Genomic DNA, 25,673 nt, shown 5'->3' on the forward strand with positions numbered 1-25,673 from the left:
GCCGCTCGCGTCGATATTCACCACTTAACTTTCTCGTGTTGCTTCGTTGTGCTAGCAGAGTGCTCCAAGGACCTGATTCTCGGCCTTATTTTCTTAGAGAAAACGACGTAATCATCGACCTCCGTGACCTCATGGTGACTTTTTCCACTCACCGCGCAATTTCTTACGAGTACACACAGCACAGCGACGACTCCACAGGCAGGCCAGTTATCCCAGTGTGCGACGACCATGTCACTCTACATCCACGCACCAGCTTGTTTGTTACAGTGCAGTGCGACAACCCCCCCGCCTTTCAAGGCCTCGTGGAAACGAACGTGAATATATTGTTGAGCCTACAAGTCAGCGTCGCTCGAGGGGTCTTTGCCTTGAGAAATAAACGAACTGAACTGCTTTTAACGAACTTTAGTGCCGAATACCGCCCTTTACCGCAAGGTACAGCTATCGCTTATTTCGATGAAGTCAGTGCGCCATCCGCCCATCGCGCCCTTTCGCTGGCCAACGAGAACCCTCCCGAGAAGACATACTGTTCAAACTGACGTGAATCCTGCTTTGTCTCTTACCCAGAAACGCCGCCTTCAAGCAATTCTGGACAATTACCGTGACTGCTTTGCCGTCACTTCCAAAGTGAAACGGACGTCAGTAACCAAACATCGAATTATAGTTGATCCCGCCGAGTGCCCTATCCGCCAGCACCCCTACCGAATATCGGCGAAAGAACGAGAGGCTATTCGGGTGCAGGTGTATGAAATGCTCCGCGATGATGTGATCCAGCCATCCACAAGCCCTGGGCCTCACCAGTTGTGCTGGTCGCTAAAAAGGACGGATCACTCAGATTCTGCGTCGACTATAGGATGCTTAACAAAGTTACGAGAAAGGACGTCTACCCTTTGCCTCGAGGAGGAGGAGGAGGAAAAAAACTTTATTATTTGCCTCGAATCGACTCGTTCGACTGACTCCGCCACGCCCGATACTTTTCATCGCTCGATCTACGCAGGGGGTACTGGCAGATCGAAGTCGACGAACGTCATCAAGAGAAGACCGCATTCATTACTCCTGACGAACTGTACGAATGTAAGGTGCTTCCCTTCGGTTTGTGTTCCGCTCCCGCAACCTTTCAAAGAATGATGGACACTGTACTAGCCAGCCTGAAATGGCAGACGTGCCTCGTCTACCTTGACTACGTTGTCATTTTCTCTGCGACCTACGAGAAGCACCTCAAACGATTGACGGCCGTACTAAATGCCATCCGCGGGGCCGGACTCTCACTAAAACCAGGAAAATGCCACTTTGCATTCCAGCAGCTCAAGTTTCTGGGTCACGTCGTGAGTGCTCAGGGAATTAGCCCTGATCCAGAGAAGACGGCTGCCGTAGCTGCTTTCCCGACCCCCACTGATAAAAGTTCCGTGCGTCGGTTTTTGGGCCTCTGTGCATATTACAGGAGATTTGTGCACGACGTCTCCCGAATAGCGGAACCGCTGACTCGTCTAACAAAGGACGACCAGCCTTTCATCTGGGCCGATGAGCAGCAAAGGGCCTTCGAGGAGCTTCGCAAGCGCCTTCAAACGACGCCCGTACTTGGCCACTTCGACGAGGAGGCCGACACAGAATTGCATACCGACGCCAGTAACGTTGGCCTCGGTGCAGTTCTCGCTCAGTGGCAAGAAGGTGCTGAGCGGATGATTGCTTACTCCAGCCGCACCCTGTCTCCTTCCGAAACGAATTATTCTACTACCGAAAAGGAGTGCCTTGCAGTTGTGTGGGCGGTAACAAAATTTCGGCCTTATTTGTATGGTCGGCCGTTTAGAGTGGTCAGCGACCACCACTCACTCTGTTAGTTAGCGAACCTTAAAAATCCTTCAGGCCAATTAGCCCGCTGGAGTCTCCGCTTACAGGACTTCGACGTCACTATTGTGTACAAGTCCGGCAAGAAACACAGTGACGCTGACTGCCTATCCCGAAACCCTATCCCGTGTTCTTCAATTGAAACAGATGACTCCGTTTTTCACGGCACTCTCTCGACGCCAGATCTCGCTCAACAGCCGCGAGACGACACCGAACTGCGGCCCCTCATCGATTACCTCGAAGGAACCGCCTCATCGCTGGCTCGCCTGTTCACGCCTGGCCTGTCGTCGTCCTGCTTGCGTGACGGCGTCCTCTACAAGAAAAATTACGCTTCCACAGACATTCAGTATCTGCTGGTTGTCCCAACGACGCTCCGTACCGATGTTTTGCATTCATGCCACGACGAGCTTTCTGCCGGAAATCTCGGTTTTTCTCGCACCTTGGCACTAGTACGACGAAAGGGCTACTGACCCAAGCTTGCCGCTATTGTTCGGCGCTATTTTAGGACGTGCCATCATTGCCAGCGTCGGAAGATACCACCTGTCAAGCTGGCCGGTCTGCTGCAGCCTATTGTTCCTCCGCGAGTACCTTTTCACCAAGTCGGTATGGACTTGCTCGGGCCATTTCCTGCGTCATTATTGGGCAACCGGTACATTATAGTCGCCACAGATTATCTAACCTGCTATTGTGAGACGTAAGCTCTTCCCAGCGGCACGTCTACTGATATTGCGAACTTTTTCATCTTTAATGTAGTCCTTCGTCACGGTGCCCCTGCGATCGTTTTAACTGACAGAGGCACGGCATTTACTTCAGCTCTAACTCAGGAAGTGATGCGGCTCAGTGGCACTTGTCATCGCAGAACAACAGCTTACCACCTTCAGACGAATGGCCTTACTGAGCGACTGAATAAGACCATCGCCGATATGCTTTCTATCTACGTCGACGAAGACCATGCGAACTGGGACCAGATACTACCGTATGCAACATTTGCGTATAACACCGCAGTCCAGGAAACGACCCGCTTCACACCGTTTCGTTTGGTGTACGGTCGCGAAGCTGTCGCCATGCTGGACGCAATGCTACTGCCAGATGTTGCCCACCCATCGATTGCCGGTGCCGACCAATTCGCGCAGCATGTCGAGGCCGCTCGCCAGCTGGCTAGACTGAGTGTCCGGACACAGCAAGGTAAAGATGCTCGACGTTATAACCTTCGTCACAGGGAGGTAATTTACAACCCTGGCGATCAGGTTGGTGTGGGCACCTGTTCGCCAGCGGGGTCGCTTCGAGAAGCTTCTGCGCCGCTACTTCGGCCCGTACGAAGTACAGCGCAAACTCAGCGACGTCACCTACGAAGTGACCCCGCCAGAAACTGTTCGCTCATCCCGACGGAGAGCACAATCGGAAGCCGCACATGTCGCCAGGATGAAGCCCTTCTACTCCCGCTAGGTCAAGCTACATGTGCTTTTTTTTTTTTTTGCTTCCTTTAACTGCTTGATGTGAACGCGGCATCCTCGCCGACTACGGGTATCCTCGACCTCGCCACTCGGCATCGGGACGATGCCTTTTCCACCGGGAGGAGCAATGCCGCAATGTTATCTTACTGGCGCCGCCATGTGGCGAGCTCGGGAGACTGGCACGCGCTCGTCTTCTTCGCTCTGGGTGCTCGCCCGTCAGTCGGTTCCTTGCTTATCTTGCCGGTGCTTTTCACTGGATTCTGCGACAATATAATGAATTCAGTTATTTTTTCTTACTTACTAAATGTTTACTTTAGACAGTAAAGGGGATTTGCGAAGTTGGAGATCACTGTCAGAAACTTTTATTCCATTATTAGTGATTGGGGAAACCTCACGTAATCTATTTTCCGAACTCCAAACAAAGCCCGTGAAGTAAAAGAAAAATTAGAAGAGTTCAACGCTGCTGAACCGATTATTGAGCGAAATAGCTGCGGGTGACTGAGCATTCTTCTAATTCTTATTCTTTTACTTCTTCCTCCCCAGATCACACATAAAGCCCCGCTTTAACCAAACCATATGAATGTGCTTTAGTGGCCTAGAGGTGTAATGAAATGTCAAGGTCCTGGCAGGCTGATTCTAACATAAGCGTCCCATGTGAAACGAGAGACCCAAGTTGGCAGCTCCTGCCAGCCCACATATAAAGCCCCACTTTAACCAAGCCGCATGAACGTGCCTTATTGAGCTCTAGGAGTAACGTGAATGCCAGGGTCCTGGCAGACTGATTCTGACATAACCGTCCCATGTGAAACGAGAGACCCAAGTTGGCAGCTCCTGCCAGCCCACATATAAAGCCCCACTTTAACCAAGCCGCATGAACGTGCCTTATTGAGCTCTAGGAGTAACGTGAATGCCAGGGTCCTGGCAGACTGATTCTGACATAACCGTCCCATGTGAAGCGAGAGACTCTAGTTGGCAGCTCCTGCCAGCTTGCGGTCGTCTACGGGGGTCGTCTAAAGGTCAAAGGTGGTCACCACCGTTCCACGCTGAAGGCTCAAACTGCGAGCAGTATTGCTTTCGCAATAAAAACGAAAATGATGGGGGACACTTTAGCTTCGCCTCTGAAGGTATGATGCCATAGCGTAGGCTACCACCCGACATATAAAGCATCGCTTTGCTTTAGCCAAGCCGTATGAATGTGCATGCATGGCCTAGGAGTAACTTGAATGCAAGGGCCGTTCCTGGCAGGCTGATTCTGATATTACCCTGCCATATGAAAGGAGATGGCCTGAGTTGGCAGCTAACGGCCATGGGAGACTCGGTGTATGTTGTTGTGCCCGGCCAAAGCCGCCCAGAAATTCGCCGGACGCCAAACTTCTCCAGCGAACGCCTCCTTCACAAAATCCGGATACTTCTCTGTAAAGCACCAGTGCACTGGAGGCGAGCCGTGCCAAGGGGAGAGAAGCGACGTGTTTGAACATGAGCTGAGCATCCAGACAGCTCGGCGCCGTGGCCCTGGCGGTGGACCCTTCTCGCCCCGCGGCATATTTGAAGCAAGAGCGCAGCAAGCTCTCCCATTGGCCCTGCGAAAGTGCTACCGTCGGATTGGACCATTTGAGCGTCAACGGTTTCTCGGTTACGGAGACCCACGTGCTTCCGTTCGAGACTCCGAGTGTGAGTTCGTCACTAGCGTCCATCGGGAGCAGTTCGCCCCCCTGAGAGAGCGGACGCTGTGGAATCTCCTCGGCCGTCCCTGCGCGAGAACAGTCGCGCATGGCTATGTTAGTTTTCGGCCCCAGAGCCGATCTCGTTGTATAAATGCCTGTAAATAGTGTATAAAGCTTTTTCTTCCTCTTACCAGCGCCGACTCGGATTCATCGCTACCGCCCAGGGAACTGACAGCCCTCGTTCACGAAACGGGTGACGAGCGCTACGCAACCAACTCCTTGGCACAACCCTGTTGACGGTGGACGCTACTGTGTGATAACGCCACCGGCACAACAATGTACAGGATGACGACCGTTCACAGCTTTTCCGAATTATTTCAATTTCTTCAATCGCTGAGGAGGTACTAGGAGCGGTGACAGGCAAAAAGCAAAAAGAAAAAGGAAAAACCAAGAAAAAGGTGCGGACAGTCGTCATCCCGTACTTACATCACGTTTCCCAACGACCTAAGAAAATTACTGCAAGGCATGACATCCCTGTTGTATTTACAGCGCCAAAGAAGCTTTCAGCGTTCTGCGCAATGGTGGACAGCGAAGATGATTCTTGCAGTGGGCCAAGGTACACCATCAAGCCTGAGAAGCGCAAGTGCCAGTGTGACCTGCTTTACCACATACCACTGGCGTACGGAATGCAGTAAATGGGACGAACCGGGAGGTGCTTTAACCAAATGTTGGAGGGCAACATACTGCAACCGTTCCAAAAACTGTCGGCCTTTTTTTGAAAACACTTTTGTCATAGCGCATGCAAAAAGCAAGACAGAAAAAGAGATAACTGCAGCCTTCACGATTAGATGTGTCGGAGCCGAGGCATGCATTAGCAATGTCTCCTTGTCTCTCTGAGCTGACGAAGTGACACTAATCCGCAGTCTCAGGGTACCCGGTGAAGCGGTGTATCATAGCGAGATGTGTTTAGATGATTTGCTGGTGCTTTAGTTTCTAGGGTCATGGGCTTGCCCTATCAGTAGTTGCTGTTGACTTTTTATTGTTTTTGATTTTTTTTGTAATCTGTGGTTACCATCCTTCGCTTCCGGTGTTTTTTTTTTTTTCACATCTTTCTAGCCTTCCGGCACGTGTCGTTCTATAAACAGTTGCCAATTCACACTTCGTCTTGTCCATGTCCAGGTGTTCTGTTTCGTGAAGAGTTAAGCGCGTCAAAAGCAGCAGAAAATAAACTAAGATAATCAAGATAGTTTTGTGATACCCTCTCTTTGAATTTCCCTGGCTGGCCCATTACTCCGAAGCAAACTATACGGCTATATATATATAAATATATATATATATATATATATATATATATATATATATATATATATATATATATATATATATATATATATATATATATATATATATATATATATATATATATATATATATATGTGTGTGTGTGTGTGTGTGTGTGTGTGTGTGTGTGTGTGTGTGTGTGCGTGTGTGTGTGTGTGTGTGTGTGTGTGTGTGTGTGTTTTGATGCAAGTTTTCCAAGCATCTTATGATGTGGGCTTTCTGCCTCCCACTTTCTATTGAGGCCCCACAATATTAATTCCCAAAAGCAAAGATACTAATCGGTTAATAACTGTTGAAGGATATCGTCCAATTTCCCTCTGTAATGTTGATTACAAAAATTTTGCCACGGTCCTTTGTTGTCGTCTGCAGCTGGTCATTATGGACTTGATATGTTCGCATCAGGTATGTGGTATCAGAGGGCACAGTATTCAAATACACATCCATATTGGACGTTCAGTAATCGAGACAGTATCAGATGAGACAGGCCAAGTAGCTCTGATTCAAATTGACCTGCGAAAGCGTTTGATTAAGTTCGGCACGATTTCTTGTTCGCGGTCTTGGAGCACGCAAACATTGATAACGTTTAGCTCAAAGACATAAGGCTGTGCTATATGAACTCGTATACAAGACTCATTTTTAATCAGGAGCTAACGAAACCAATACCACTGGAATCATCTGTTCGTCAAGGATGTCCACTGTCTCCACTGTTGTTTGCCTTATATATGTAACCCCTAAGTCTCAGTATAGTTAACAGTACTTCTCTCCGTTCTTTCTCTCCGTGGTTTCTCTCTGGCTCAATGTGAAGTTAAGATTTTAGTCTACGCTGACGATATCGCCCTCTTTTGTTCCGACAAAAAGAGTGTACTTGAGGCTTTACACTTGACTGAACAGTTCTGCGACGTATCAGGTAGCGGCTCTTAATTTAGATAAATCAAAAGGCTTTAGGTTGGGACATTGGGGCACTATACCAAGCCAGTTTGGAGGCATATGTTAGGACTGTAGTCATCTTCAGTGCCTAAGGGTTCCACTGCACCAAGTTCGCAATAGCGCAGCCTACAGGGATTCACAGATCGTATCTATTCGTCGACAAACACAGGCTTGGATGGGTATAAAACTCTCAGTGTTTGCTAGGGCACAGGTCTGTAACATATTTTGCTTGCAAAGCTTGCGTATGTCCTTCAAGTCCTGTATTGTGCGAAAAGGAAGGTACAAGTTATACACAGAATATTTGCAACATTTGTGTGGCGCTCTCAATGGGAGCCCATGCGGCGTGACAACTTGTTCCTTACCTTAGAGTCTGGTGGAATGGGCCTTGTTCACTTGTTTGTGCATCAACTTGTTTCCCGTTTTTTTCTTTTTCAAATCGGCAAACCATATGTTTCTTGTAGCTGAGCACATTAGGCGTCTTAGTTCACATTTGCCTTACTTATTTGCTCCGACTGGGCAGGCTCGTGAGGGGCCCTTATGGGGATTCCTTAAGGAGATTGCTGGCACTTTCAATTTTCTCACTATGCGTTTCTCTGTAGATTACCTGTCTAGCGTCTCGAGAAAGCAGATGATCCAGGTTCTCACGCAGTTTTTGTCCCCTACACCGTTGTATCGGCAGCCTTATCTGGAGTTTTTGGACACCACTGTTTTAAAGTGTATTAGGCAAATGTGCATTCAGGCAGCTGCAAAACCGTTCTTTTTCAAATTACACACAGCGACGTTGCCTGTCGAGACATTTCTTCATGATAAGGAGATGTTTGTGCCCTGGTCGGTGAATTGTCGTCTCTGTAACGTGTCTGAGACAATTGATCATTGCTTTATTCTGTGCCGTGATGCTATGTTCTTTTGGGACATATATCTACAAAGAACTCTTAAAAAGGTCAATTAGATTTTTGCCTCCTGACAAAAACTCTGTCGTGCCTTACGATCCGTTTGTGTTGATGGGTCTGTTCAGTCTTTGGAAAAGCCGCATGATGGACAGGCATGCGGAGCCACCAAGATCGTACAAATCCGTGTTTCGGGAGCAGTGTGCTTTGGAGAGGAGTGTGTATGCTGCACACGAAGAACCTCCAAACTGGAAGCCGTATCTAGATGCATGTGTTTGCCTCCCAGAATTTTTATGTTTTGATGATGGCGCATTGTCGGGCTAGTGATATCGCGGGCTCGTATTAAACAGCCCAGTAACGGCAGATATGGACAAGTTTAAGTGAGTGGAGTTTTTCCTTTTATTTTACGAAAGTTTTTCCATGCAATAAAGTAAAAAAAAAACAATTCCGGCGTGGTCTAGTGGCTATGATAAATGGCTCTCACCCTGGAGGCCCGGGTTCAATTCCCGGCAAAGATGGCGGCGTCGTGGTGTAATGTAATCATTCTACTTCCGGCTACCGTTCGGTGCGGACGCAGGATCATGGGCTCCACCGGAGCGGCGATAGCGGCCCAGGTTGGCCGCGGAAACAGGTCCGACGCAAGTACTGATAGCGAGTATTAGATCGTTTTGCCTCAGCTGCCTACAGGACGTGTTGCGTTAAACACGCTTTTTTTGCACGGAGATGTTAAAGCTAGACCCTTCCGAGTCGAGGATTTCCGCGATGCGCTCGCCGAGGTTGTCGCCTTGGGGGCGTATCAGGTAAATCACGTATGGGCTGTCACTTTCAAGACCGCTGAAGCCACAAAGCGCATCTGTGCTTTGAAAGAGCTTAACGTTAAGGGGCGACGATGCATTATTTTCGACCCTCAAGACCAGCAAGTCCGCCTCCGACCTCACTGGATGCTCCACGGTGTCGCTGACGAAGATATTCGGACGGCTTTCGCCCCATTCGGCAACGTAACCGAAGTCACCCGTGAACGATGGCGCGTCTCGGGTGTAAACGAAAAAGGCTCCACAACACGGTCCGTACTCCTGAAGTTGAAGACAGGGATGAAATTGGATGACCTTCCCCATCAACTCAGGGTAGCAGGCGAGTTGGCCCTCGTCGTAGTGCCCGGAAGGCCTATGCAATGTCTACGTTGCCACGGCTCCGGACACGTGCGACGCGAGTGTAAAGTGCCGCGTTGCTCTCGCTGCCGACGCTTCGGACACGCGGAAGTGCAGTGTGTGCGCACGTACGCGGCGGCAACGGTACCAGCTATGAGAGAAGAGACGCCCGAGGACGTGATGGACGTTGCCGAGGCTGAAGAAGCAGCGAAGGGAACCCAAGACAACACGGGAGGTTCCGCAGTGCCAGATAATGTGGCGACATCGCATGGCACGGATAAAGAAAGACTAGAGCAGGTAATTTCCGAGCAAGCAGTAGCACGAGCAATAGAAAACCTAAACCAAGGGAAGTCGCCAGGGCCTGACGGTTTGAGCGCAGCTTTCTACAAAGCATTTAAGGAAGAGCTATCCCCGCTGTTGGCAGAAGTTTTTAACGAAGGTTTCCACCTTAAAGTGTTGCCGCCTTCGTTTGCCACGTCACACACTGTGTTAATACCTAAAACTAATGAAACGGAGAAATTAAGATTTGTGACATCATACATATCACTAACAAATGTTGATTACAAAATTCTAATGAAAGTTCTTGCGGCCAGGCTGCAGACAGTAATTCAAGAGATAGTCGGCACCCATCAGACTTGTGGCATCAAAAGACGGTCCGTAACTACTAATATACATAAGGCGAGGTGCGTGCTGGAGTGCTGCGACGCTGTTTGCGCTAGGGTCGCGGTTCTCCAGCTCGACTTGGAAAAGGCTTTTGATTGTGTTTCTCATGATGCTTTGTTTTCTATTTTGGACTATATCAACGTAGGTTCTGTTATCAGAGAGGGCGTGGCCCTGGCGTGCCGAAACTGCACCACGATATTGATTGTCAACAAGGAACTGGGCGATCCAATAAATGGCTGCCCCCTCAGCCGTCTTCTGTTCTGTATTTATATGAAACTTTGTGCTTGTCTATTATACGAAGCGAATTTGTCCAGGGCTTTTAACTGCATATGTGCGAGGTGAAACTCTTGGCGTACGCAGGTGACGTAGCAGTTTTCTGCTTGGACAAAGAAAGTGTACTCAAGGCTGTTGAGATAGTGAAAGAATTCAGTGCGATCTCAGGAAGCCCAGTAAACTGGGGAAAGTGCTTAGGGTTCTGGCATGGGGAGTGGTCATCGACACCCAATGTTTTTGCCAACGTAACCTGGGTCACAACACCGGTGAAGTATTTGGGCGTATCTTTGGAATGCTATGAAGACAGTGATTCATTCTGGCGTGCCCAAGCTCAAGAAATAAGCGAGAAGGTCGACAAGTGGAAAGGGGCGCCGCTATCTATCTTCGCACGTGCCACTGTGTGCAATCTGTTTTTTGTGGCAAAGTTGTGGTATGTCATGCAGGTACTTCATTGTTCCAGGTTAAAAGTACAAAAGCTTCGAGTTTTTTCAGTTTTTATTTGGGCATCCAAATGGGAAAGGTGTAGCCGAGATAACTTGTTTCGCCGGGTTCGAGAAGGTGGACTTGGGCTTGCTCATCTATTTGTACGCCAACTGGTTAATCGTTTTATTTTCCTCCGTGACGTCTCAGACCCTTTCTTACGTACTGCGTGCCAAGTAAGGCTCGTGCGGGCAGTGCCCAATTTTGTTGTCTCTACGAGAAGTATTCCAGGGCGAATTTCCAAGTTTTTTCAAGAAATAGTAAGCAGTGTCCGAATTTTAACTGCTCGTTTTTCGGTAGAATACTTGAGTATAGTCAAAAAGAAGAAACTGTACAATGATATTTGTGACAACCTTTTTCCTCTTCCTATGTACAGAGCCTTGTACAGCGAGAGTCTAGGTCAAGATGTATTAAAACGCGTGAAAAGAATGCCAGTTTCTCCGGGGGTAAAGACGTTTTTGTTTAACCTACATACAGGTACATTATCGGTGAAAACATTTTTCGAAGACAAGGGTTTTTATCTGCCTTGGGGTTCACAATGCCTAATATGTAAACAACCAGAGACAATAGACCATGTTTTTCTGCACTGCTGGGAGGGGGTTTATATGGGATGTATTACAAGGAACACTTAAAAAAGAATTACCTTTAGATCCACACGGAATCAGGTTCCTGCCGACAGATAATGAAGATGGTGTACCCCTAGACACCGTAATGTTGCTAGGATTACACAGTCTTTGGCGGTCCCAAATGGCGGGCTTCCACGTTGACCCTGAAGCTCGCCCTGCAAGCCTCTACTTTCGCGAGTGTATGTACACCTTTGTTGAAATGCACAAAGCGATGAGTGCAGTCCCAGCATGGGTGGTGAAAGTTGAACCATTGGTAGAGTTGAAAGAATTTTAACTCGACAACGTCAACCCCAATAGGGTCAACGGCTTTTTTATCTGTGTCATATTTATGTGAACATAACGAGCTGGAGTGTTCAGTTCAATATGTGTCAACCTTGGTTATGTGTATGACAGCCGGCAATAAAGAAAAAAAAAAGGCGTCGTGGTGTAATGGTTAGCACTCTGGACTCTGTATCCAGCGATCCGAGTTCAAATCTCGGTGAGACCTGCGCCTCTTCTTTTTTTTTTTTTCTGGCTATGTTACTCATCTGCATTCTCTTGTGCCCTCGCTTGCGATCCGCTCCCACGTTCCGGCGTCGTCTAGTGGCTAGGATACCTGGAGGATTCCACTTCCGGCCACCGAGCGTGACGGACGTGTTATGACGAGCTCCGTTAGAGCGGCTACAGCGGCCATGTCGAGCCGCGGTGACAGGGTTTTTGCATCGGGTGAAGAATACCAGGTCGTATTGCCTAGTTTGCCTACAGGACAATTCGTTCTAAACACTGTTTTCTTGCACGGAGACATCAGGGTCCTCCCATACCGGGTGGAAGATTTCCGGAATGCGCTCGCTCCCCTGTCGCTCCTGCCGGAAGTTATCGCCCTCGGGGCGTACCGCATGAGCCACGTTTGGGCCGTAACCTTTAAGGACGACGTGGGCGTAAAGAAGATTGTGCAAATGGGTGAGCTGAAAGTGAAATCTGCTCGATGCCTCGTGATTAACCCGGCGAACCGAGACATCCGAATGAAGCTACATTGGCTGCTGCCCAGCGTACCGAACGAGGACGTGCGGCTCGCTTTCGCGCCGTTCAGCAGTGACCGACATATCTAAGGAGCGGTGGCGCGCACAAGGTGTGGCGGATAAGGGTTCGACCACGAGGCTGGTGACGTTGAAGTTGAATGCCGGCGTGAAGCTGGACGACCTGCCCCACCAGGTGAACGTCGCTGGAGAGCTAGCCCTTGTGGTCGTTGCGCGCAGGGCTCCCCTCTGTCTGCGGTGTCGAGGCACGGGCCACATTCGGCGCGACTGCCGCATTCCACGGTGCGGTTCCTGCCGTCGCTTCGGACATGACGAGACCCAGTGTTCTCGGACGTACGCCAGCGTCGTCGGGCCCGTGAGCAGCGTAGACGCTGCCGAACTGCTCATGGATGAAGCCGACGCGGAGGAGGCATCGAGAGCGGCTAATGTATCGTCGCTGCAAGAGACCACGGTGGGCGCCCCACAGACGGATCAACTGGAGTGTCAACCTGTCGCTGGCGCAACGCCCGAGAAGTCTTCCCCAGAGTCCGCATCGGCCGTCGCCGTCGTGCCGAATGGTGCGGCTGTGACATTATCTGACTCTGTGGTTAGCGACACCCAGCCCATGGACGTTCTCGGTACAGCGGTCAGCCAAACGGTCGGAAAACGGCCGCACGAGCAACTCGCTCCTAATGTGCCCCAACTTGGTGCCAGTGGCGGAGACGAGCCGCCGACTAAATCATCAGGTATGAGGCGTTCGACCTTGAAGCCGCGTCAGAACATTCCTGTAGAAACACGGCAGGCGGGTAAACCGCCTCCGTAGTTTTGTGTAGTTCATGCCATACAGAGGTGGCATGGGGTTCCGGGGTGTGTCGTTTAGGTAGACACCATGAGATAGGGTCCTTTCCTTTCTTCGACATGGCAATCAACCTCCCTGAAGCGCTACGTGTAGCTACAATAAACGTACGGGGCCTCGGAGCAAGAAGGCGACAGTGCCAGCTTAATCGCCTTTTCATTGAGAACGATCTGCACGTAGTAGCTGTTCAAGAAACCAAAATTGATAGCCAAGAAGCGACAGATCGGATGGTGTGCGCTTTCCAACTGCATTTCGACGTTTGTGTGTGTCATTCAGTTAGTTCCTCTGGCGGCTGTGCCCTTTTCATACGTAACAATGTTGGTATAAATGTGCAGTCGCTGTTTTCGTGTCAAAGCGGCCGGCTCCTGATTGTTGATTTTTCACATTACGATGTAAACTTCAGAGTTATGTGTGTGTATGCACCTAATATAGCTTCCGAGAGAATAATGTTTTTTGAACGTTTCCAGACGTACCTAGATTGTGAAAAGGTCATAGCTTTGTTGGGGGATTTCAACTGTAATTGTCGCGCTGAAGACCGTGTAAAATGCTTGACAGTGAAGGATAAAAGTGCGGAGATCCGGAATTCAGTTATTCACGGTCACAACTTGGAAGATGTTGGAAGTGTGTTTGCAAATGCTACTCAACTGCAATTCACTCATTTTCAAGGCAGTAGCCACGCACGACTTGATCGGTTGTATGTATCGCTTGAATTAGTGCCGCTGTGTACATCGTATGAGGTTGGACCAGTGTGCTTTAGTGATCACTGTCTAGTGATTGCAAACTTCGGCAGAAATCAAAGCAAAAACAGCTTTAATTGGGACCTATGGAAACTCAACACGAAATTGTTGGAGGACGAGGGTTATGTTAAGTACGTTGATGGGGAGCTAAAAACGTTGCTTGCAGAGCAGCCGATAAGTGTTGCCGTGGGCTGGGAAGAATTTAAACAGGCAGTAAAACTGAAGGTAATTGAAAACAGTAGTAAACTGCGATATGAAGAGAAACAAAACGAAAAACACCTGTGTGAGCAACTAGAAGTCTTTACTGGTATAGAATGCGCTCAACCAGGTACATTTTCCAAAGAACTAAGGAGCATCAAGATACAGTTGGAAAGATTAGATACAGATAAGTGCAGAGCGGTGGTTATTCGCGCACGGTCTGAGAAGCTGTGGGCCGCTGAAGCACCTACAAAGCGTGCTTTATCGGACGAAAAGCGATACGCGAGCCGTAAGGAAATACGAAAAATACGAAGTGGGAATGATGTTTCGTCGGACGGCAGTATTATCAAACATGTAATTGCCAGTCATTTCAAAGACCTACTTGGTCACCCGCGAAAAATGGTAGGGGATTTTGAAGCAGAATTTTTGTCTCTAATGCCCAAGCTTGATGATGAAGAAAAGGAGCGACTAGAAATGCCAATTTGCGTCGAAGAAATAGAGGACGCAATAGACGCTCTGCCAGCTGGTAAAGCACCGGGCCCTGACGGATTAGGGGCGTCCTTTTATAAAATGTTTAAGCCAATGATAGCTCACCTCCTCCTGAAGGTTATCAATGAAGCTTATGAGCAAAACCGTGTTCCACTGTCCTTCAGAACTTCTCATATCACACTGATTCCGAAAACTGAGGAGCCGGAAAAGGGTTTGCTGGTGGGGTCTTATCGCCCGATAAGCCTCACCAACGTTGATTATAAAATATTTATGAAAGTGTTGGCAAGACGACTGCAATGTGTGATAACAAAGCTGGTTGGCACGCATCAGACTTGTGGCATAAAGGGACGGAGCATCGCCACGAACATTCACGTAGCGCGAAACGTATTAGAATGTTGTGACGCACTTGGTGACCGTGTGGCAATGATCCAACTGGATCTCGCAAAAGCATTTGACCGGGTGTCGCATGATGTGCTGTTTGCCATATTGGATCACTCCAATGTTGGGGATTTAATAACAGACGGCGTCAGAATGGCGTATGCCAACTGCACAACGAGAATTATAGTGAACGGAGAACTGACCGAAAACCTGCAAGTGCGGTCGTCAGTTAGGCAGGGCTGTCCCATGTCGCCCCTGTTCTTTGCACTCTACCTTGAGCCTCTTTGCTCGACTATCCGAAATAATGAGAGCGTAACGGGCTTCAGGCTACAGTCAGCGCATGTTAAAATATTGGCCTATGCCGATGATATTGCGGTTTTCTGTTCAGATAACGATAGCATCTGTGAAGCCACAAATGTAGTCCACAAATATTGTCAGTCTACGGGGGCGTTAATAAACTGGGAAAAGAGCTATGGCTTCTGGCACGGCAGTTGGGAAGACACGCCAGAGTACTACTCTCGACTGCAGTGGTCAACGATTCCTACAATGTATCTAGGTGTACCTCTCCAAGAATACCAGGACCCTGATTCGTATTGGAAAGATGAAACTTTAAATGCAAAAGAAAAGGCTGATGCGTGACAAGGAAGGCAATTATCTGTATTTTCGCGGGCTACCGAGTGCTATTTATTTCTCACTGGAAAAATATGGTATGTCATGAATGTGCTCAGTGCCTCTCGGATCAGCATTCAAAAATTGCACCGTGTTTTCGCCGTTTTTATTTGGGCATCGACGTGTGAAAGAACCAGTCGGACAAACTTGTTCCTGTCTGCAAAAAAAGGTGGGCTAGGCCTTGCACATTTGTTTTTGAGGCAAGTCGTCTCACGATTTATGTTTCTGCGAAATCAAAATGACATGTTCCTGCGCACAGTTGTGCAACTCCGACTGTGCAGACTCCTTCCAGGATATGTGGTATGCTCTTGTCATGCTATGGGTGGTGCTGTGAGAGGGTACCTACGCGAAGTGGTACTTGCATACGGGATGCTGCATGCGCGATTTTCGATGCAATACTTGAGTGATGTCACGCGGAAAAAATTGTACTCAGATTTATTGGATGCAATGATTCCTGTTCCACTTTACCGTTTGCCATTATGTGGAGGCCCAGGAGGAGATGTTTTGCACAGAGTGAAGAGAATGCCGGTGTTACCCTCGATCAAATCCTTTTTCTTTAAACTTCATACTAAAACATTATCAGTAAAAACATGGCTTCATGAAAAAGGTCTTTTTGTACCCTGGACAACTAACTGTTACCTATGTAAGAAAGCTGGAACCATAGAACACGTATTCCTGGATTGTTGGGATCCCATCTTTTTCTGGGATGTGCTTCAAAGGACTTTGAAAAAAGAATTACCCCTAGATATGTACGGCATAAGATTCCTTCCGGTTTTACACGCTTACAATAGTCCACTGGATACGATTATGATCCTCGGCCTCCACAGCTTGGGGAAAACGCGAATGCAGTTCAACAATGCAGATGTTGATGTGCGCCCTGTGCGGGAACATTTTATAGAAAGTGCTGTACGTTTGAGGGAAGTGTATCGAACACTCCCCGAACCACCAGAATGGATAGACCAGCTTAACAGCTTCGTAGAGATGAATAAATTTTAACGCGTCGTGTCCGCTAAAGGTTTGCTGACACGTTTTATCACTTTTGTATGTTGTGTATTGTGTGTCGAAGCCGGCAATAAAGAAAAAAAAAGTGGCTAGGATACCTGGCTCTCACCCAGGAGGCCCGGGTTCGATTCCCGGCGTCGGAAACATGGCGGTCTCATGGTGTAATGGTTAGCACTCTGGACTCTGAATCCACCGATCCGAGTTCAAATCTCGGTGAGACCTGCGCCTCTTTTTTTTTTTTCTGGCTATGTTACGCATCTGCATTCTCTTGTGCTCTCGCTTGCAATCCTCTGCCACGTTCCGGCGTGGTCTAGTGGATTCTACTTCCGGCCACCGAGCGTGACCGACGTGTGTATCATGTGCTCCCAAGGAGAGGATTCAGCGGCCCAGCTGGGCCGTGGTATCAGGAGTACGGAAAGGCCTGCCAAGGATTATGAACTGGTTCTGCCGCATCTGCCTACAGGTTCGAGTGTTTTACATACTGTTTTTTTTTGCATGGCGACATAAAAGCCAGGCCGTACCGTGTGGAGCACTTTCGAGACTCCCTCGCTCGTCTTTCATTTTTGCCGGAAGTGGTTGCCCTCGGGGCATATCAAATGAATCACGTATGGGCGGTAACGTTTAAAGGTGAAGAGGGGAAAGCGAAGATTTTGCAAGCCGAAGCTTTTGAAGTGAAGGAGCACCGCTGCGTGGTCATTGACCCCTGTAACCAAGGCATCAGGTTGAAGCTTTTCTGGCTGCTTCACGGCGTGCACGACGATGATGTGCGAGCGGCGTTGGCGGCTTTTGGAAAAGTGACCGAAATATCAAGAGAAAAGTGGAAAGTGCAGGGGTGTGTCGACAAGGCTTCAACGACGCGAACGGTCACGGTGAAGATCAAAGTGGGCGTTACCATTGAGGACCTACCGCATCAGCTTCGGGTCGCCGAGGACGTCGCACTCGTCCACGTCCCAGGCAGAGCCCCGCTTTGCCTCCAGTGCCACGGGAAAGGTCATATACGGCGTGAGTGTCGTGTGCCGCGCTGCGGGCTGTGTCGTCGCTACGGCCATGACGAGTCCCAGTGTGTGCGCACGTATGCCAACGTTGCAGGCCCCGTGCCGAGTGAAGTGGCAGGCGAGCACTTGATGGACGCTGTGGACGCCGAGGAAGCGAGCAGTGGAATCACTGAGGAGGCAGAACAGAACGAACAGTCCTCTGAGAAGACCCTTGCCCCTAAAGAACACTGTGAATCAGATTTGATAGTTCCGTTATCGAATGTCGCTGGGACCGAGACACCCACGAAAGAAAACGGCAATGCCAGTGGTGCAAGCCCAGCTTCGTCTACGCAACACAGTGAGGAACAGGGAGACACTGAAGCTGAGATGCCAGCTGCTTCTACCTTGCCTGTGAAGCGTGTGCACGAAGACAGTGTCAACGAGGGATCAACGCAAGGAGGAGCGGAAAACGGACAGCCTCCACTGAAGGCGGCCCCCCTTCGCCGGTCGTCCTTCAAGCCAAGGCCAAACGTGCCTCCAGACCGCAGAACTGTGTCACCTGTGCCTCTGCCATAGCGGGGGTACCCTTTTCGGTCGAGACGTCGCAAGCCCGGTCCATGATCTGGAGCAGCGCTTGGAACGATGGACAGACTCGCCAAAACGGAAGAATGGTCAACCCATGCAACAGTTGAACCGCAATGCTGTCTTTCTGCAGAAGAGATGTGAGTGAAATGTTTCGCGATTTATAATTTCTTGAGATGGCGACCAATTTATCCACTAGCTTGCGCGTAACCACGCTAAATGTGAGAGGGCTGTCAACGCGTCGGAGAGACAACAGCAGCTGAACCGCCTTCTGCTGGAAAATGAAATTGATGTGCTAGCAGTTCAAGAGAGCAAAATGAAAAGCGAACAACAAACAGATAAAATGGCTGAAATATATCGTTCTAGGTATAGTATTTGCGTTTGTCATGCGGTTGGAATATCGGGGGGATGTGTCATTTTCATTCGAAATTGCATAGAGTGCGTACAGTCTGTGTTCTCGTGTGAGAGTGGTCGGCTTTTGATATGTGATTTCAGTTTTTCTGGATTGGACTGGAGTGTGATCTGTGTTTATGCGCCTACTAGAACGTCTGAGCGCGAAGAGTTTTTTCACTATATGAAATCCTTCCTAATACATGAGAGGCGTGTTCTCCTGCTTGGAGACTTTAACTGTGTCTGTAGACCGGAAGATAGAACAACAGACCGTGTCCTTCGTGACAAGAGTGCAGAGTTACTTATTGACATTGTTAATGAGGCAGAGCTTGAAGATGCTGGCTGTATACTGACGCATGAAGGCCAAGCAATGTTCACGCACTTTCAAGGTAACTGTCATGCAAGGTTGGACCGAATATATGTTCCTATTGATTGTGTGCCCTTGTGCTCGGAATATCAAACACTTCCCATGAGCTTTAGTGACCACTCCCTCGTAATGATTACTCTAGGCATGAAAATAAGGCAACAAAGTTCAATTGGGAGCTATGGAAATTTAATGAAAAGCTGCTGCTGGATGAAGAGTTTACCACCAAAGTGAAAGAATATATTACGCATATGTTGCAAAATGACTCTAATTTTATACAAGCATGGGAGCAGTTTAAGTGCTATATAAAGATAGCTGCTATTGACCGAGCATGCACTCTCCGACGTAAAGAAAGAGAACAAGAAAAAGATCTTCGTAGCACACTTGAATACATGCTTAGCATGTAGAGCGTTATGCCTGGCTTGTTCGCCCAAGATATAAAAAAGATAAAAACCAAACTTGAGGTGATAGACGAAGAGAAGTATCGCCGTGCGGTGATAAGGGCACGCAGCGAAAAATTGTGGCTCGGAGAGACGCCCACGAAAAGGGCACTTAGTGACGAAAAACGGTACGCAGTGTCAAAAGAGATAAACGAAATCTGCTATCAGAACGTAGTTACCTCGGAAAAGAAAACGATTGAACGGGCGTTTGTAGAATTTTACAGGGAATTGTTTAGCCTGAAAACACCGGACATTGAACGCTTCAGAAAAGACTTTCTGTCGCTGATGTCAAGAGTGGAAGACGAAGTTGCGCAGACACTTGAAGCAAGTATTACTTCCGAGGAAATTAAGGCCGTTATCGGGGAATTAAATTCCAATAAGTCACCCGGACCAGATGGTTTTGGTGCTGCCATATACAAGGCCTTTCCAACAGAAATGGCTGTTTTACTGGAAAGAGTTATTAGTGAATGCTACGAAAAGAACGTACCTCCTCCGTCTTTTCGAATGTCACACGTTGTACTAATCCCGAAAACAGATGACCCAGTTAAGCTTCAGTCTGTAGCGTCTTACCGTCCTATAAGTCTAACGAATGTTGACTATAAAATTTACATGAAAGTATTAGGGCGACGACTCCAACGTGTAATTACTTCTCCTGTAGGCCCACATCAGACATGCGCTATAAAAGGAAGGACCATTTTTACTAATATACACGCAGCAAGGAGTGTTCTCGAATGTTGTGACGCGATGCATGACCGCGTAGCCATGATGCAATTAGACCTCCACAAAGCATTTGACAAAGTGGTACATGAAATTTTGTTCTCTGTTTTGGAGTGTGTCAATGCTGGTTCCGTGATTACAAATGGCGTGAAAATGGTTTACGAGTGCTGTTCAGCGAGACTGGTCGTGAATAAGCATTTAACCGATCGTATACCTGTCCAGTCGTCAGTAAGGCAGGGCTGTCCTCTGTCTCCCCTTTTGTTCGCGCTTTATCTGGAGCCTTTCTGTTTAAGATTGCTTACAAGGCCAAACATACGCGGTTATAGATTTTTTCAAAGTGAAGTTCGGGTTTTGGCATACGCGGACGATATTGCGGTTTTTTGTACTGACCATGAGAGCGTGCAAGAAGTTGTAAAAGAAGCCACTGCTTTTTGCACTGCAAGTGGAAGTGAAATTAGTTGGGCAAAGTGTTTAGGAGTTTGGCACGGAAACTGGCAATACGCGCCTGAACTGTTCTCCAGTATGCAATGGACAATGATGCCAGGAAATTACCTTGGTTGCCACTAAAGCATTACCGTGAAAGCAAGGAATGTTGGGCCGGTGAAGTTGAGCAAGTGAAAACCCAAACAAACAAATGGGGAGGACATAACTTTTCTATGTTCGCAAGAGCTACCGTTTGCAATATGTTCCTAGTTGCAAAAATTTTTTACATGCTGCAAGTGTTATCTATGTCAAGAATCTCTGTTCAAAAACTGCATAGGGTATTTGCCACGTTTGTGTGGGCTTCAACATGGGAGCGTACCAGTCGATGTAATTTGTTTCATACGGTGCATAATGGTGGACTGGGATTGTCACAATTATACTTAAAGCAGATTGTAACCAGGTTCTTTTTTTTGCGCGAACAAAGCTATGCTTTTCTTAGAACGGTAATCCAAGTGCGATTGCGTGATTCACTGCTGGAATATGTAGTTTCGACTATGTCTACAGGGACAATGGCTCTAAGTGCTTTTCTTCGCGAAGTGGTGGCGTCCTTCCAAATAGTGAAGGCGAGATTTTCAAATGAGTATATGTGTACTGTTACGCGAAAACGGCTGTACAAATATTTATTGGAAACCTTTTTCCCTGTGCCTCTTTATCGCGCTGTATATGCTTTGGGTCCGGAGCGGGACGTGTTGAAAAGAGTGAAAAGAATGCCCATCAGATCGTCCGCTAAATCTTTCTTTTTTCAATTGCATATCGGCACTCTTCCGGTGAAGCCATGGCTGGAAAGCAAAGGCCTTTTCGTGCCTTGGTCTGCTGACTGTTTAATTTGCAAAAAGCTGGAATCCATAGAGCATATTTTCCTTGAGTGTCACGATGCGGTTTTTTTGTGGGACGTGCTACAGCGTACTATTGAAAAGGACTTACCAATAACGCCGTTTGCAATACGCTACCTTCCATGCGCCCAGCCAGGAGAAGTGCCCAGTGATTTATTAATGGTCTTGTGTATGCAGAGCATATGGAGAACGCGGATGGATATTCGCCATGAGCATGTTGTCGTACACCCAGCCCATCAGTACTTTGTTGAAAGTGTAATGTACACGCGTGATGTTTTCGGAGGGCAATCTGAACCCCCGGAATGGCTGCCAGTCTTGGACAAGCTCATGTCACTTAATCCATTCTATCAAAAGAAACCTGTAAGAAAGTGACTTGTGTTTTTAATTCCATGCGACTTTTCATCGTTCTTTGTAGTTACCAAGTCGGTAATAAAGAAAAAAAAAATCCGGCGTGGTCTAGTGGCTAGGATACCTGGCTCTCACCCAGGAGGCCCGGGTTCGATTCCCGGCGTCGGAAAGATGGCGGTCTCATGGTGTAATGGTTAGCTCTCTAGACTCTGAATCCAGCGATCAGAATTCAAATCTCGGTGAGACCTGCGCATCTTTCTTTTTTCTGGCCATGTTACGCATCTGCATTCTCTTGTGCTCTCGCTTGCGATCCGCTGCCACGTTCTGGCGTGGTCTAGTGGCTAGGATACCTGGCTCTCACCCAGGAGGCCCGGGTTCGATTCCCGGCGTCGGAAAGATGGCGGTCTCATGGTGTAATGGTTAGCACTCTGGATTCTGAATCCAGCGATCCGAGTTCAAATCTCGGTGAGACCTGCGCCTCTTCTTTTTTTTTTTTTCCTGCTGTGTTACGCATCTGCATTCTCTTGTGCTCTCGCTTGTAATCGTCTGCCACGTTCCGGCGTGGTCTAGAAGAGAAGAATGAGAGGTTCCTTGGAGCCTGCGACGAAGGTGACCATTGGTACGGGAAACGGCGGTCGGTCAACGAGCGCCAGCAGCGCACCTAAACGCCCCCATACAAAGGCAGGAGACGGGAGCGAACAGCAGACCCTTAAGAACGACGATGAGTCGCCTATGAAAGCGACCCTGAACAGGAGACCTCCTTTCAAGCAACGGCCCAACATCGCGGCGGACAGGAGGGCCGAGGAAAAGCCACCCTCGCAGCTAGTCGAGCCCGTAAATGATGATGGAGGTGGGCATGCTGGAAACGTCTAGCGCCATGCTAGACGTGAAAGGTAAGCGTCATGTTACCGGCCTCCTTCTAATGCATGATTATGGCGATAGACCAGAGTCTGAACGTTGCAACGCTCAACGTACGAGGGTTGGCTGGTAGAAGGAAGCAAAGCCAAGTACTTCGCCTTTTAACAGAGCAAAACATAGACGTGCTAGCAGTACAAGAAACTAAAGTGGAGGGAGAGGAGGAGACAGGGAGCATGGCGCAGCGTTTCACGTCGCGGTACGAAGTGGCTGTTAGTCACGCAGTGGCCACGTCGGCTGGGTGCCTTCTTCTTGTCAAACGGTTGCCAGGACTTATAGTGCAGGCCGTGATTTCGTCTACTTGCGGAAGGTTGATTGTTTGTGACCTGGTTTTGCATAGCAGTGAATGGCGCATTCTCTGCGTTTATGCACCAAATGCAGCTGAAGACAGGCTCATTTTTTTTAAAAACATCGAACGATACTTAGATTCAACAAGGCAGCTGATAATTATGGATGACTTCAACTGTGTTTTAAGCGCCCGAGACAAAACCTCTAACAGCCCCTTTAAAGATGCAAGCACCGATTGTTTGTTGCAGATGATTGCAGAGTTTTCATTAGAGGATGTTGCTGAGTGCTTGGAAGGAGCACGCAGCGTGCAGTACACCCATTTTCAGAGTTCTAGTCATGCTCGACTTGACCGAATTTATGTATCGTTGGATGTGATAACGAAGTGTAAAAATTATTCTGTTATCCCAATGTCATTCTCCGATCATTGTCTGGTAAAATGCACTATAGGAGCTAGAAGCCCAAGCAAAAGTTTTGTGTGGGACCTTTGGAAGCTGAATTCCAAACTTTTAGAAGACGATAACTTAATCGAAATTATTGTACAGAAGCTAAATGAAATAAATAAACGACCTAACAGCAGCATTGGGGAGCAATGGGAACTGTGCAAGCAAGAAATTAAAATGAAAGCGATAGAAAGAGCCAGCTGTATTCGCCATAACGAAAAGCGAGAAGAAGCAGGCCTAAGATCAACATTAAAGAAGTTAATAGCGCAGGAGTGTAAGGAGCCGGGGGTTTACAAAGATGACATCAGAAAGATAAAGAAGAAAATAGAATTATTAGACGAGGACCGATATCGAGGCGCGCTCGTTCGCACCAGGGCCGAAAGATGGGTCGCCGGCGAGACGCCCACTAAGCGCGCTCTGGGTCTTGAAAAAGCACAGGCTCATCGAAATGACATAACTGAAGTAGAATGGAATGGAAGCCTCGTGACAGATAAGAACGACATAGCACGTGCATTCTTCGACTATTATCAGGAGCTGTTTGCTTTTCGGGACATGAAGTTGGAGACGTTTAAGCAGGTGTTTCTTTCCTCCTTGCCACGACTGGATGCCACCACAAGAGAAAAGTTAGAGCAGCCGATTTCTGAGGACGAGGTTGAAAGCGCCATTGATAATCTGAACCCAGGAAAGTCGCCTGGGCCGGATGGTTTGAGCGCAGCCTTTTATAAAGCATTCAAGCTAGATCTGTCCCCATTGTTAGCTGCAGTATTTAATTATGCCTATGAACTTGGTGCACTCCCTCCTTCGTTCGCATCCTCACATACAGTGTTAATTCCTAAGTCAAACCAAACAGAGAAACTAAAATTTGTGACGTCATACAGGCCTATTTCTTTAACAAATGTGGATTACAAAATACTGATGAAAGTTCTGGCAGCCAGACTACAGACAGTAATAAAACATATCGTTGGTTCCCACCAGACGTGTGGTATAAAGGGCCGGTCTATTATAACAAATATTCATAAGGCGAGGTGCGTGCTGGAATGTTGTGACGTTGCTTGCGCGAGGGTCGCGCTTCTTCAGCTCGACCTAGAAAAGGCGTTTGACTGTGTTCCACATGATGCATTGTTTGTAATATTGGATTATATCAATGTCGGTTCTATTATCAGAGAGGGCGTAGCCCTGGCGTACCGAAACTGCACAACGCGATTGATTGTTAATAAAGTATTAGGGGAACCCATAAATGTGCGGCGTTCGGTACGTCAGGGTTGTCCCCTCAGCCCTCTTCTATTCTGCATTTATATCGAAACTTTATGCCTGTCTATTATGCAAAATCCATCTGTTCAGGGCTTTCAACTGTACAAGTCTGAGGTCAAACTTTTGGCGTACGCTGATGATGTGGCAGTGTTTTGTGCGAACAAAGAAAGTATTTGCGCCGCATTTGAAGTTGTGAAAGATTTTAGTGCGACCACAGGAAGTCCAGTAAACTGGGGAAAGTGTCTTGGCTTCTGGCACGGGGCGTGGACATCAACGCCTGACTTTTTTGCCAACGTTACATGGGTTACAACACCCGTGAAGTATTTGGGTGTATCTCTAGAATTCTATGAAGACAGCAAGCCATTTTGGCGAGCCCAAGTTCGGGAAATACGGGAGAAGGCTGACAAGTGGAAAGGAGTGCCGCTGTCTATCTTTGCACGAGCCACTGTGTGTAATCTATTTTTTGTTGCCAAGGTGTGGTACGTCATGCAAGCACTTCATTGTTCTAGGTTGAGTGTTCAAAAGCTACACCGAATCTTTGCTGTGTTTGTATGGGCATCAAGCTGGGAAAGATGTAGTCGGGATAACCTGTTCCGGCCAATTAAAGACGGAGGTCTCGGGTTTGCTCATTTATTTGTGCGCCAGCTTGTAAACAGATTTATTTTCTTTCGCGACGTTACCGACCCCTTTTTGCGCACTGTGTGCCAAGTGAGGCTCGCGCGGGCGTTGCCCAATTTCGTTGTTGCTACGGAAAGCATGCCAGGGCGTCTTTCTAGTTTTTTCAAAGAGATTGTCAGCAGTGTTCGAATTCTGTCAGCTCGCTTCTCGACAGAATACTTAAGTTCAGTCAAAAAGAAGAACCTGTATAAAGCTGTTTGTGACGACTTCTTCCCTGTTCCTGTGTACAGAGCCTTGTATAGCGGCCGTCTAGGTCAAGACGTACTGAAGCGGGTCAAAAGAATGGCAGTTTCTCCTGGGGTAAAGACGTTTTTCTTTAAGTTACATACAGGAACATTATC

At 48.1% G+C, this 25,673-nt stretch overlaps 1 protein-coding gene, 4 non-coding genes and 2 pseudogenes across 5 annotated transcripts; all 7 read left to right on the plus strand.

Annotated features, from left to right (window-relative positions):
- The window catches only part of LOC146204396 (uncharacterized), a 41,887-nt pseudogene extending 33,448 nt beyond the window's left edge, over positions 1 to 8,439 (plus strand).
- A 3,504-nt stretch (positions 8,440 to 11,943) lies between these two features.
- On the plus strand, positions 11,944 to 13,383 carry LOC146204398 (uncharacterized; annotated as a pseudogene).
- Positions 13,384 to 16,779: 3,396 nt separating this feature from the next.
- TRNAQ-CUG (transfer RNA glutamine (anticodon CUG)) lies at positions 16,780 to 16,851 on the plus strand. The gene has a single exon. It is a non-coding gene; the product is annotated as a tRNA-Gln (tRNA).
- A 374-nt stretch (positions 16,852 to 17,225) lies between these two features.
- LOC146204400 (uncharacterized) lies at positions 17,226 to 18,295 on the plus strand. Its single transcript, XM_084604695.1, has 2 exons — positions 17,226 to 17,875; positions 18,292 to 18,295. Exons 1-2 carry the CDS (start codon positions 17,226 to 17,228, stop codon positions 18,293 to 18,295), a joined length of 654 nt encoding a protein of 217 aa, XP_084460821.1.
- A 3,562-nt stretch (positions 18,296 to 21,857) lies between these two features.
- Positions 21,858 to 21,929, plus strand: TRNAE-CUC (transfer RNA glutamic acid (anticodon CUC)). Its single transcript has one exon. It is a non-coding gene; the product is annotated as a tRNA-Glu (tRNA).
- A 154-nt stretch (positions 21,930 to 22,083) lies between these two features.
- On the plus strand, positions 22,084 to 22,155 carry TRNAE-CUC (transfer RNA glutamic acid (anticodon CUC)). Its single transcript has one exon. It is a non-coding gene; the product is annotated as a tRNA-Glu (tRNA).
- Positions 22,156 to 22,162: 7 nt separating this feature from the next.
- Positions 22,163 to 22,234, plus strand: TRNAQ-CUG (transfer RNA glutamine (anticodon CUG)). Its single transcript has one exon. It is a non-coding gene; the product is annotated as a tRNA-Gln (tRNA).
- Positions 22,235 to 25,673: the final 3,439 nt, after the last annotated feature.

Source organism: Amblyomma maculatum, chromosome 1, assembly GCF_055883805.1.
Source record: "Amblyomma maculatum isolate TAMU_Amacu chromosome 1, ASM5588380v1, whole genome shotgun sequence".
Classification (NCBI taxonomy): domain Eukaryota; kingdom Metazoa; phylum Arthropoda; class Arachnida; order Ixodida; family Ixodidae; genus Amblyomma; species Amblyomma maculatum.

Bases quoted from the DNA above. Each gene is read 5' to 3' on its own strand.
- LOC146204400 (XM_084604695.1), top strand. From the start codon at position 17,226: ATGAATCACGTATGGGCGGTAACGTTTAAAGGTGAAGAGGGGAAAGCG.